Source organism: Lepidochelys kempii, chromosome 3 (genome assembly GCF_965140285.1).
Source record: "Lepidochelys kempii isolate rLepKem1 chromosome 3, rLepKem1.hap1, whole genome shotgun sequence".
NCBI lineage: Eukaryota > Metazoa > Chordata > Testudines > Cheloniidae > Lepidochelys > Lepidochelys kempii.
This window is the reverse complement of record NC_136382.1, coordinates 182,764,715-182,778,680: the sequence shown is the minus strand read 5'-3', so window position 1 is coordinate 182,778,680 and position 13,966 is coordinate 182,764,715. Positions and strand designations below refer to the sequence as shown.

At 39.2% G+C, this 13,966-nt stretch overlaps 1 protein-coding gene across 23 annotated transcripts in view; it reads right to left on the bottom strand.

Moving 5' to 3' along the window:
* Nucleotides 1-13,966, bottom strand: part of NRXN1 (neurexin 1) — a 1,265,182-nt gene that overhangs the window by 574,452 nt on the left and 676,764 nt on the right. Inside the window, exon 18 of one of the 23 annotated variants that reach the window (XM_078852310.1) lies at nt 4,014-4,134. The exons of 21 other annotated variants lie outside the window; for them this stretch is intronic. In XM_078852310.1, the coding sequence (XP_078708436.1) occupies nt 4,118-4,134 (17 nt within the window). In that variant the 3' untranslated portion in view covers nt 4,014-4,117. Of the gene's footprint in view, nt 1-4,013; nt 4,135-13,500; nt 13,660-13,966 lie in introns of those variants that run through there. One more of the 23 variants, XM_078852311.1, reaches the window with a different exon arrangement.

Sequence of the window (13,966 nt, the reverse complement as noted above, 5' to 3'; positions counted from 1 at the left end):
GCCCAGATCCTCAAAAGTGCTCAGGTTTCTAACATCAACTGATTTCAGTGGAAGATGGGAGCTTAAATACTTTTGAGGATCTGGACAAAATTGTTTGTCAAATTACGGGAACAGATAAATCACTATTATTACAAATCAGTTTATATTTGAATGCAATTTGATAGCACAGATAGCTATGGAAACAAATTTCAGCGGGTATGTTTTCTTTTTTAAAAGCTGGTGTAACCGTGAACACGAAAATAGCCAGCATTTCATTTTAAGGTTAAGTGCAGGTTAAATGACTAAGATATTAATAGTTGATATCAGGCAAATTAAAATTAAAATTAGCCTGGATAAGAATGTGTGCTTTGCATGACGTAAGACAACGATGATTGCTATTTATGGCCAAGTAGCATGTGATTGTTAATTGAGTTTTATAACACTTTCTGCAAAAAATAAAATGTATACCCTTATGAGTTTTATTAGTACAGTGAGATATATGTAGAACGTTATACAGAAAAGCATATGCAACAACTCTTGAAAAAGCACTGGAGTGGATTACCATGGTTTCCCTTTGTGCATTGGCGGCGTACAATCAAGGATTACTGCCACCTGCCAACTCAATGAACTAAACCATGTGCTTCCACATAAAAATAAGCAATTCTAACATTAAAAAGAAAATGAGTGTTAAACCATAATGGCCTTCAGGGACAGTCTATTATAAGCTGAGTATTTCTTCTACCTTCCAAATGACTGATTTTCACCATTATCTCTTTTTACTGGCCCAGAAAGATGTAGGCTCTGCCAAAACCTTTTTCTAGTTAAACTAGCCCATCTAATGAAATGCCTGCAATCCACGCGACTCAGGAGACAGCTGGTTCGAAATCAAGACTTCTAGTGTTTGCAGGTTCACATTAAATTCCAGTTTCAGGTTTACAGATTGTTCATTGTACAGAAGCAAAAAAATACACAAAACTGGTTAGAGTCTTACAATGTATTAAAAACCAGAAACTCAACTTAGAGCATGGGCAGAGGGTATAAGAGGCCAGGGATGTGGCCCAAACAGAATTTGGTGCATCTCCCTCCAGAGGCTCATTGGCCAGCTGCCTTTGGAGTGCTGCCACCGAAAGGGCTTCTGAGCTGTAGCTCTGCCCCGAGGCCCCACTCCCACTCATCATCTCCCCCCATAACCCCACCCACGCTGCTCCAATTCCCACTCCCGCTCCTTTTCTTGCTCCCGAGGTCCTGCCCTTACTCTACCTCTTCCCCTGAGCTCCACACCCACTGTTTGTACCTCTCCGCCCCCTCCCCCAAGGCCCTCCTCTCCTGCTGAGGAGTGGCAGGAGGGGGGAACTTGAGAGAGAGGGTGAAGTAGCCTGAGCAGCAGGCAGGGAGGCCTCAGGGGTAGGGTGACCAGGCGTCTGGTTTTTGACCAGACCCTGGTGGCTCCGGTCAGCACTGGGTCATTAAAAGTCCAGTTAGCAGTGTTGCGGAGCTAAGTCAGGCTAGTCCCTATCTCTCCAGGCACCGTGATGCACCCTGGAAGCAGACAGCAGGTCCACCTCCTAGGCTGGGGGTAGGCGGGGGAGAGGACATGGGGCTCCATGTGCTGCCATAGGGGGATGGGGTGGAGGGGGCGGGTGGGGGGAATCTCAGGGGGAGGGGGCGGAGAGGCACAGGTGGGAGGATTTTGAGGCAGGTGGCTGAGCAGGAGCCAGGCCTGGGGCAGAGCGTGGGCGTGGCTTTGGGGGGAGGAGGTTGAACAGGGGCAGGTCTCAGGGTGGAGCAGGGAGTGGGGCCATAGTCCAGGTGCCGGAGGACCCTCCTCACTTCTGGGAGCTTCCAGTGCTCACGCCTACCCTCCCCGAATTCAGGAGTCACATGCTGCCTATGTCTTAGAGTATTAAAAGATAATGTGAAAAAAGGGTTATTGGAAAAGAATATGGCAAGGTATAAAGCAATTTTCCATGCCAGCTATTATGGTTCATTATATAGTTTCCCTCCCCTGCCCCACACCCAGGATTTTCACTGTATTTTAACCACTTAGAGAGATAGCAACCAGTTTATATAGACTCACATGATGATTAAGATATGAAAAAATAAATTATCATTGCAAATGGCTCAAATCAATTGGGAAATATATGTGCCCCTTAGAGGCTACAGTTATGGATAAATATGTACCATATCCATATTATAATCAGTATCACCTTGTATTTATGTAACTCCCAGTCAAACCATTTACACTGGGAAATGAGAACTTGCTGCTGTGAGGATGCCATGAAATGGTCTATTTTTTATTTTATTTTGAAAAGTCCCATAGGGGTTCATGGTGCTTTACAGACCATATAAGGACCCTACCCAGAAGATTTTACAACCTAATGCTCTGATTCTGCAAACCCTTATGCCTGTGCTTATCTTTCCCTGTTGTATTTCTCACCCTACTACTCCCCACCTGTTTTCTTTGTTATCCTTTTCTGGGTTAAAATGAACAAAGGCCTGATCCTGCAAACACTTAGACGTGGATAACTTCAAACACATGAAGTCAATAAGACTATCTATTTTTAATTTGCCCCTCACCAAAGTAACTAAAGATCTATTTTCATCATGACGAAGTAAGCATGCTGTTATTTACTATTAGTTTCCAATAGTGTCCAGCATGTGCTAGGTGTAATACAAACAGAAAATGAAGACATGGTACCAGTGGGGTTAAGGGTCTTAGGTCCTTATTTAGTAAGGCATTAAACTTGTGCCTGCGTTACGCCCATGCTTAAAGTTAGGCACATGTGTAAGTACATTGCTGAACTGAGACCACAGGCCTTTCACTTCTAGGTTCAAATCCATCCGGATTAGTAGTAACCAAAAGTTACTCACTGATGTCTTTTTGGTGTCCTATGTTAAATGAATTTTATAGTCTCAGTTCAGTTTCTAGCAGGCAAATCTCACATCAACCTGATAGCTTGTTGGCAGTTTCAGGAAGATGCCAGGAAGAGTGAACAGGTTTGAAGAGTGAACTGTTTGCTACCATTCTAAAGAGGTACAAGTACTGCCCCATCAGTACAGAATTATATTGGCTGAGTGGTGTTGAGAATCTTGCATTGCCACTGTGTGTGCTCTTCCTGTTCTACAGATATAGAAGACTTCAATTTCCAAGACTTTAAAGCTTGATACCTTTCAAAAGCACTAAATGAACAGGAAAATATTTTAAAAATCAATGCATTATCTCTCTCTAATTATTATAGACTTCATTCTGAAATGCAGAGAGAATGCTATTGAAATCCATGATAGGTGAGTTTATCAGATGATTTAATCATCTCATAGTAATTTGGATTTACAAGTCAAACATGGTAGGAATATATAGATTATGAGAAATACCTTTTTTTGTTAGATCTCTGAAGCTACATCACACATCATTTATATTACAAGCTTATGAATTAGCATTCACAAGCTTTTCCCTGTTGTCTGACATATTGCATCTTCCACAGGAAATGGTTAATCTTCAATGAAAATTTCATCTCTCAGCCCTGTGAATTTATTGGGGTAACAGAGGGAATGTATTCTTTGAAGTTGGCTGTCATCGCAGTAAAGCTGCGTTACGTAGTTCAAATTAAGTATCTGTAGTAATACATATCAGTAGTGAGTAAAAGCTGGGAAGATCAAGGCTTTGGGGTACAATTGCAAGGGAAAACTGGATTATGCTTGTTCTGTAAAAGCTTCTACCTAAAATTGTTTGTGATTTTTAAAAATTACTAGGATTCACTTGTACAGAAATTAAAATCACTTATAGTTTCAATTCTAAACTATCTGAACTTGATTTGACACACCACTACCGTTCCAGTAAAATTGAAATAGTTTCCATTTATTCATGGTAGTACATTCTATTACATAGATATAATTTTGAATAACTTTCCCCTCAGGGTTTATAGAAAGACATCTATTAAAATGTGTCCCTGTCTTTTAACAGAATAAAACCAGGAAGAACATATGCTATGATGGACATATGCTGTGGGTTTAAACTTGTGGGAATTCAAAATGACAAGGGGAAGAAGTTGGCTTGAGATGTATAGCAGGGGGATCCCAAGGGTCAGTACAGCAGGGTTTTGGTGCTTCTAGAAACAAACACGTATAACAGTGTTTTGAATCACAAGGGTGGTTCATCTGCAAAGTACGGAAGTAAAAATATCGAAGGCATCAGTACAGACCATCTTTCTCATTTTACCAGGCATTGCAGTGCTTTTGATTCACTCCAGGACAGCTACTTCTTGTCCAGAGCCAAAAAGAGAGGAAATATAATCTGGCTGTAATTCTGGTTAACAAGTGACAACAACCACAATTACAGGGCAAGAGGTTACTAGAACAAAGGAGCAGCTAAGAGGAGTGTTTTAAAAAACAAATACAACTAAGAGGAGTGATGTAGCTCTCTGCTACTTAAGATGAGGATACGCTGCTGGCTGCTGTCGGTGGTAAAATTGGCTTTCCATGAAATGTTTGACTAGACTGGAGAGGCAACCTACAATTACTAGAAGACTGTGAGAAAGTCCATAGCTGTAGTCAGTTGAGGCACAAATCAAAGCAATCCAGACATCCAAACCATTGAAAAGCCAGCAAACCACATGAAGAAAGCAGACAACAGCGTGAGACTCAAGCTGCTCCCCAAACTCAGATACATCTGTGACTTGTATTTGGAGTGTGCTCATACTGTTGTTATATTCCTGGTAACTTTTAGTAGATATAGTTCAGGTTGCTGTTTAGGGCTTATCTCAGAATTTGTATGTATTATTGGAAATACATCCTGTGAATAACATCAGTAGCCTCCTGCATACAGTATCATTTATTCTCTTTAAGTAATTAATCAATGACCTGATTTTCAGAGGAACTGAGTACCTTCATCTCCCAATGACTATTAGCTCCTGGGAATACCGGGCCTCGCACCCCAATCTTTAATAGATGATTCATACTTTTGAATATCAGGCTATAGTTTCCACACAGCGATACCTTGTGCTTTACAAAATATAATATTTTAAATAATCCAAACTTTAGCCATTGGCTCAGCTACAAGTTTTCTCCAAATGTACATTGTTTCAAAGGGTTAGAAATTTAAAGCAATAAATACATGCTAAAGCTGGGATTGGTAGTTTTGCTTATACTCCATAAAACAGGCTAGATTACAGCTTGCAAATTGTGGCTGTAAACATTAATGTATTCTGACATTGGATCCTGTATATCATACAAATGGAGTACTTTTTTACGTGTGAAAATTTACAATTATAATGTGTCTCTTCCTGTGGCTATGTTTTAATTAGTGGTGTGGAGTCACTACACAGGGTGTTAGAGAACACCAGTGTAAATGTTGTTAAAGAATAAGCACTGAGTTTGATAAAGGTCATCCATATGGCCTTTAAATTGGTCCAACAGGGACCAAGCAACTTGATGGAGATGCCTTAGAAGAATTGTGCTTCATCACCCTTCCTCTTTTGCTTACCACTTACTAGTGAATTTGGTCTGTGATCTTTATTCAGTGGGCTCTTTCTGAATTGTTTTGATGATGTCGGTGGGGAAAATGTACCCAGTAAAGAATTTTTTTTTATATTTGAGAGATCCATGGACAGTGTCACACATTATAAAACAGAAAGGAAACATGAGATGGGACAGCTCTGGGCTGCTTTGCTGCTCTGATCTGTGATAAAGAGTTGTTGCAAGCCCTTCTCTAATTCCCCCCCACACCCCCCCCCGCCCAATGCCCTCATTTTTTGGTGCTTGTTGTCTGCATTATGGCATCTGAATACTAAAAAGCTTGAATAATTTCTTCAAGCCTGGAGGTACTGCTTCATCACAGTCTTTGCAAGCTGTTTTTACTACCCCCCACCCTGGTTCTCTTATTGCAGTCTCTTAAATGACTGAGCAGAGAATGGATACCCTGCATATATGGCTACTGAGACCACCAAAATGCCATGACCAAGAGCAATACAAAATTTACAAGTCTCAGCCAAGAAGAAATTTTGAAGACTCAAACATCACAGATGCCAGGCGGAAGAACTAAAGAATGGACAGAGAATCCAGAGTACAGGAATCATAGACTCAAAGATAAGGGCTGAGGGAAAGATCGGAAACAGTTCACATAAACGGGACAGCTAACTACCTGTATTGAAAGCTGTTTGGAGGTAGATCAGTGAATAAAGGCCATAATCATTACCTCTCTCATGGTGTGAGAATATAACAGAATTTTAAAAGCAGCTAGAGTGGTGGATGTCATATATATAATATAAAACTCACCTTTCTCTATGCCCTCCTTGACTATACTGAAGTGCATGCTCACATCCACAGCAGCTAAGAAAACTGAACTTAAAATTCACAATCCAGAATGCCTTAATTTATCCACCTAGGCTCCAGGTTCATTTTGAAGGGACGCTCTACATATTTATTGCATCTACAATAGAAGAGGCTTTTCTTTATTTGAAATTGTTAAAGGCACCTGGTAAAGGTGAGGACATGGAAGACCACTGAGATCTTATTGAGCTACTGTAAAGTTCTACTTTCTTAACTAATATGTTTTCTTCTTTAAATATATATTGCTTAGTATCTATTTAGCTATCAGTCAAGAGAGAATACATGAAAGTGAGGGTCAGGTTGCCTTAGAAACATAAGCCCAATTGTACAGGCTTTGGAGAGAAAGAATAATTCTATTTTAGAATTTTGAACTGCCATCCATCATTATAGAAACTGAACACCTTCCACATAAGATATATTGGCAATAGCAAACTCCCTCGTAGAATTAAAGGACATTCTGGCTTTTCTCTCTTTTGGGGGGTTATAGAACATTCTACCTGGGGTAGATTTATTTGTTTATTTATTTTTTAAATTTAAAGATGGGGGGGTTATTGAACCCTGAAGAAGATGGCCTTTAAAGAAGAGGAGAAGACACACATCAATATCTGGGTTCTGCTGGAGGGGAAAGATTGTAATGCTGTTACATCAACTCCAGCTGTGTCATGTATTATAATTAATACTATTCAGAAATCCTAGAAGTTACTTAAAATGGATTTTCAATATATCATATTGCTAGAATATAAAGGTTTTTCAAGGCCGGGAATTAAAGTATTTTACAGACAAAACTATAAGAAAGCATACTGATAGCAGAAATCTGCTCTTGTTACTGTTGTGGACAGCTTTTGGCCACTCAGTTTTAGACCTGAACTTTGTACAATATGACTTTAAAGCATAGCAATTGAAAGTCCTAAGGAAAAGAGTCTCTCATGATATCTAGCAGACCGATTTTAGTTCCATGAGAATACATTCAATTAACCCTTAATCATTTTCATGATACTGGAAATGCTTCCAGGATTTGATTTATAGAATTATTATGCTATCAGTTAAAAAAAAAGATATTCCTGAAATACCAAAATCAAATTTAATTACTCCAGTGATTCCTCCAGAGATACAGAGAAATTGGTATTTTTCTGACATTATGTTCTGTTTTTAATATGTTGGAATAGAAGAGTCTCTCTGAGTATGGCCTAAGAGATCTATTACATAATTACTGCCATCTGAGATATAAACACAATTACAATAGTGCTACCCTTGCCAAACTGGAAGTTCCCAAATGGCTACACCACGTTGTGTTTAAGGTTCAGGGAAAGGGTTGTAGTGGTACATGCCCCTCAAATGTCCTTCTTGAATTCTAAAGGGGGTGCAGAAAGAAGTGATTCAAAAAATCTGCCATTCTGTGATCCAAAAATTTGTACTGCTTAAGCCCTGATAAGAAAATAAATCCAGTTCCAAACTTGTTGCATAAAACCATATTGCAATGGAAACTGATTGAAAATAGATGAGATGCTAGGCGAAGCCTTCAAAAAATTCTTTGCCATAATAGGAAGGTTGACGAGTAGCTGATATCTTGCCAAAATGTTCAGTATAGGAAACTGATCAAAATATATTTCAGTTTTCCCTACATATCACATTTACTTCTTTCCTTATATGGTCACATAAGAGGTTACCAGAAATGCTCCATCATATAAACACCTTCTGCAGTCATTGTAAAACAATCTTCTCTTGGTTCACAACTTAAAAAAAAACCAAAACCGTTTCTATATCATTTAGAAAATGTTTTTTTTCCCCCAGAAAATAAGTAAGGTTATGCAAATCATCTGATACCAAAATATCCTAGTATAGTCTTAGATAAAATACCTATATGCCCTTCTCTGGAAATTGCAATCAAACCACCAAGAACAGTAATACTGTAACTCACATAATACAGTTAATGAAAGCTTTTATTACATTAATTCATTTCAAGTTATGTGAAACAGTAAAAAAAAATCTGTCAATGTAAAAAAAGGGGAAAGAAAAAAAAGTCATAATTATACATATCCATAATGTTTCCTCTTGACATTTTTAAAGACCAATCTAGTGAGAATTCCTTCTTTAAAAAATCTCAGCTGGGCAAACAAATTAGACAAATGACATTTTTTGAACTCTTTCCTTTCCCTTTGTCATTTTCTTCCTTTTAACTTCCCCATACTCTCCCTGCTCCTGCTGAAGATTCTCTCACTCCCCCAACTCCTAACCAATGACTCCTGAATAGCTCTTCCTGCTCCTTTCACAGCTTTCCTCCTCCCTTGAGGGTTCCCAGCTGTCTGAACACACCTCCCAAAAACTGACCTTGTAAAAAATCCTGATCCCTTTGAAGTCAATGAAAGTTTGGCCACTGATTTCAGTGGTGCCAGGATTTTACCCAATGTCTCGTAATAATAGATTAAGAAAAGGTAAACTGGACAAATCAAACTTTCCCCAATTAGTTCAACTGGCTTGCCCACTATTGTAGTTTTGTTAATATCTACCTTTATTTCTCCTGTGCACTGTAAGCCTTCGAGGGAAAAATAACCATAATGAACATTTGGCTTGCTATGTTATCAAGGGCAGATTTTTAATTCTCAGCTACTAGGGACTGAAATCAGATGGCTGTTAAAACACTCACAGAAATTTCCCATTCCTTCTTTTTACAGCACAGGGGATGGGGGTGGATATCTTAATTAGTAACTAGTAATCTGTGACAGCATGCCTGAGGTGTTGGGTAGGAATTGTTAACACTACATTGAAAAGGAGCAGTAAATAGCTCATATGACTATTGCAGCTCTATGTCACTGATTCAGTTTACAGCCAGATCAAAAGTACTACCCATCAGAAATGAAGGATGGTCATGCGGCTAAGGCACTAGGCTTAGACTCAGGAGCTCTGAATTCAATTCCGGGCTCTGCCCTAAAATTCATGTGTGACTGAGGGTAAGTCACTTAACCTCTCTGTACAATAGGAGATAATAATCATCCCTTTTCCCCACCTTTTATCATCTTTGTCTATAAGATTTTAAGTTCTTCTTGAGAGGGACTTCTCATACTATCTGTGGGTGCTGAATTTAATGCAATGGGACCCCAAATTTTGGTTGGGGCTTCTATGCATTACCATAATACAAATAATTAGAGCAACCATAATCTGACCTCAAATGGATGGTTGACAAGAAATGTTTTGGTGGATTTGCTCTTGTTTCTTGCAGAAATGTGGCCACATCAGAAAAGACATAATTATGACTAGCACCTTAATGTGAATCTCAAGAGTGGCCCAAGAAACAAGAAGTGGCACACCCAGAGCAATATTAAGGTATACTGGCAGAGCAGCATGTAGGGAAGAGATGTGGACAGAGGATTTTAGTCTCTTGTTTGTATTATACTGGACTCCTGTGTCAACACAGATTGCAAGAACCTGCATCCCCAGACTTGCAGTTTCTAAAGGAAAAAAGGATTTTGAGAGAGGGGAGTTTCTACAACAGTCCTACTGTCATCCTATGACAGCTCAGAAGACTTATTATGTTTGTAGCAAAAAGAGTAACTAGGTAAATGATCCCATCATCATATAACTGTAATCACACACACAAAAAACTATGTTCAAAGAACATTATTAAGATTGCAAAGTCAAGCAGTCAAAAGTAGGAAATGCCATAATTCAGGTTACTTGTTTAACCTCAGTTCAGATCCTTTGCGTGTATCCATTATGATACAGTCATTAATTACATGATCACATACTATTTTTTCTACAGGATCACTGTCTCATTCAATTCACAGGATGGACCGGCTCTGGAGATGAATCAGGGGTGCATAGTGAAGGAGACTTTGTCTAGAGGATCTTGCTTCATTTGTTGCAGGAGTTAGATGGATGGTGCTCACTTAATAAGCAACTATTCAATATTTTATTTCCTCCTTCACTACACAGCCCTAATTCTTCCCCAGAGCAGGTCCATCCTGTGCATTGAATGGCACAAGGTTCCTGTGGAAAAATAGCATATGATTATGTAATTAAAGACTATCATAATGCATACACGCAAGGGGGAGGGGGGGAAATATGGTTGCACAGGCAACCTTAATTCTGACATTTCCTAATTTTGACTGATTGACTTTTCAACCTTAATAATGTTCTTTTAATATAGTTTTTTTGGTGTGTAATTCCTAGTGTTTTAAAAGAGCAAACTGGAAAAACAGAAATTCCATCTTGTGACCGTATATTGACTCCCACGTAGTTCATATGCAGAGCTGAAACCTTTAGATCCACTTACCAGGCCTCTGCCATTGGAGCTAATGATAGCAGTAGTATCTTTTCATTCTCTGTGTGGACCAGCACTAAATACTGATATACTTTGCCAGCTGGTTTCACAGATATTTGCTGACAGCAGAGGAATGGTTCCATTCCAGGCTTTGGAGTGGAGTGCTCTAGTGGGCACAGATTCTTCAATCCATTTCCCACAAACATGACCCCTTCTGATCATCCCCTCCAACCTCTCCTTGTCACAGTCCCATCTCTGCCCCATCCCTGGCTTCTCATCCCAGTCCCATTCTCTTCCCCTCTCTCAGTCTCCTCCCCTCGGGTTTCTCATCCCAGTCCCAGCAAGTCCCAGTCTAACTCTGCCAAACTCTCATTCCAGCCGCCCCCTACTGGGAGTCCCAGTCTCCTCACCCAGCGAGTCCCAGACTGCCACCCTACCCCAACTCCCTGTCCCAGTTTCTGCCATATTCTCAGTCTCCTTGTCTCACTCTACTCCCCTCCCTTTCCTGCAGGTCCAGCTCATATCCCCTCTTCATTTAATCAGGCAGCTCCCTTCTCCACACTATGTGCCTTAGGCGGGAATCGGGAGATGAGGAAGGGTCATTAAGAACACAGCTCTTAGTTGAGGTGCAAGAGGTACAATTGCAGGGCAAGTCCTGCTTTAGCCCCAGGTGGGGCATCCCCAGTGCATATAGAATCTTTGGAAATTTAGCCTCTAAATTTGAGGAAATCAGAACTGAGGATGTATGAAAGGCTTATAACTTCATCATATTGGAGCAGGCTTTCACAGGTATGACAAAAGGCACATCCCTGATGCAAGGGTCACCTGCCAACCCCACCATATTTTAAGTCCCTGATCCAAATCATGGGAAAGATAGAGCTTCTCAAAGAAAAGATCACCAGAAATTATTTTTTACTATGGCAAGACAATGTATTTTCCCCTAGTTTTGTTCTTGGAAATGGCTTTATTTTAGCTAAAATACATGAATAAAAAAATCAGTCTGAGGCAGCTACCAAGCTCACCAAATTTAGGCCAAGCAGTTAAAGTTTGGCAAAGTTATGAGCAACTGAAAACAAGGTTTTATAGTGGGAAGAGTCCAGCAACTGTATTTACAGGTGGTGCTATCATCCCTGCCTACAATTCCACATATAGCCCAAACCTGCAACTGCATCAAGTTGCCTTGAATTCAAGTTGTGAAGTTTTATGGATTAGTATCTAAGCAACTGTGGAAGCAAATCTGACAATAACTATGGGCAACACCCTGATTTGTTAAGCAATGTAACTTTGATTCTATACTATATCAAAAAATTAAATTACCACATCTACAGTAGTCTTGCAACATTGATATGTTTCTTTCATTTGTTAAAAGTCAGAATCTTTTGTTAGAAAAGATTTACAATAAGACAGAAGGATTTTTTGTATATCCTTAATGAAAATCTGAACTTAATGTATTCATATTTCAGGAACAAAGTTTCTCTATTCATACAGGCTGTGAATGTCAAGTGTCTATTCAGAAGAGATTACCTGGTGAAGATCTAAACCATTGGAAAGAGGGATTTTAATGGTAGCGTTGACAAAGTGTTAGCTACACCATCACAAATACAACTCTTTGATATATTATTCCCTTATGGTAACAGACAGCATTGAAGCTGCCCTGTAATTTGGCACCTCAATGCTTCAATATTAATGTAATGTGGCAATGTTATTATTTTTGCTATTTTCCAGGCCATAATAGTGGTATTTGTTTCCAAAAATATGACATTATGCTCACTAATGTAGTTACACTTATGGACTGTGGTGGTGAAAACAGATGTAAAGTCATAGAAAGACTCAGAGCATTTGATTTAGTTTTTGCTATTGTTGCCAGAGTTATTTTCAGCCTACTCTTATGAAAAGGCTGAGTGCCTGAGGAGGACAGTTTTCACTCCACAATCTGCAGTTACTAATACTTAGGATATTTGTAATGTTTTTTCTCAGAGGAGCCAGGATGCCAACCATTTGTAAGAATAGTCATTAACTGTCCTTTTTGCACAATGTTCTATGTAATCCTATTTTGTGAGAACATTTTCTAGTAGCCTGCTTTGCACTTAACAATATAGCATTTCCAACACACCACATCTACAAAGCATTGCTGCCATGCATCTCCAAGTGTCATATCATAGCAGAAGTAGTGATAACCTCGTCCTCATTGTGGGTCAAGACATCCCTACATTATTTCTCTTTCAGTAACTAGGAAATAGCACCATGTAACGTGTCCCTACCTGTGTCATCATGGGCATTAATGATCTGCAAGTGTGATATATCTGTTACACTGGATGCACTTAAAAAGTTTCTTCTGGACTGAAAATGTTTACAGATTCTAGTGATATTCCTGAATATGGTCCCCTATGCTGTAAACTGAGACATGCTGGCATGAATCAGTTTTCACAGAGGATATTAGCTTCACTCTTCCAGGAAGTACGTTCCCTGATCACTGGAATCTTTTCCTCCCCACTTACAGATATGTATAGGACATACTCAGTTTGTCAGAGGAAGAAACTGCTTCATGCTTTCCTTATTTTGAGCTGAATTTTGATACTCTTAACTTATGCTGAATAGCACTTTATAAAAAATCTCTTACATGCATATATATATATGTATTATGGTATTTTTGCATAGCTATCACAACTATATTTTTCTGTACTACTTTTTCCCCATTTTCCGTTTCCTCTGAACTTTCTGCTATGGAAATTAAGGACCAGGCGAGAGGTATGTAAGTGAAGACTAGAGATGACATGATGTCAAACTTTCATGAACTGAGGTCAGACTAGTTGACAGTAGTTGAGCAATGGTCTAAAGTTGCCGTTGGGGAGGTCTAGATTGGATATTAGGAAACACTATTTCACTAGGAGGGTGGTGAAGCACTGGAATGGGTTACCTAGGGAGGTGGTGGAATCTCCATCCTTAGAGGTTTTTAAGGTCCAGCTTGACAAAGCCCTGGCTGGGATGATTTTGTTGGGGTTGGTCCTGCTTTGAGCAGGGGGTTGGACTAGATGACCTCCTGAGGTCTCTACCAACCCTAATCTTCTATGATTCTATGACATACTGAAAATATCAACCTAAAAAGAACAACATCATTTGTACAAATTTCAAGAAATATCTTAACTAAGACTTGCAAGAAAAGTCAGGAAAAGTAGCTAGACAATGCTTTCTTCTTAATCCTCTGAAAAATAGTAGGATTTTACATGCTACACTTATCAAGTCACAGATAATGATACTTTATTATTTTTTTTAATTTTTCACATTATTTTGATAACTTTTAAAGTGCTACCTACCTTAAAATAACCCAGTTTTTTTGTTACTCTAATATGCTACATGCATCATTTTGATATACTAAGCATTCTGTTTTACTTAGGTTTGTAAATA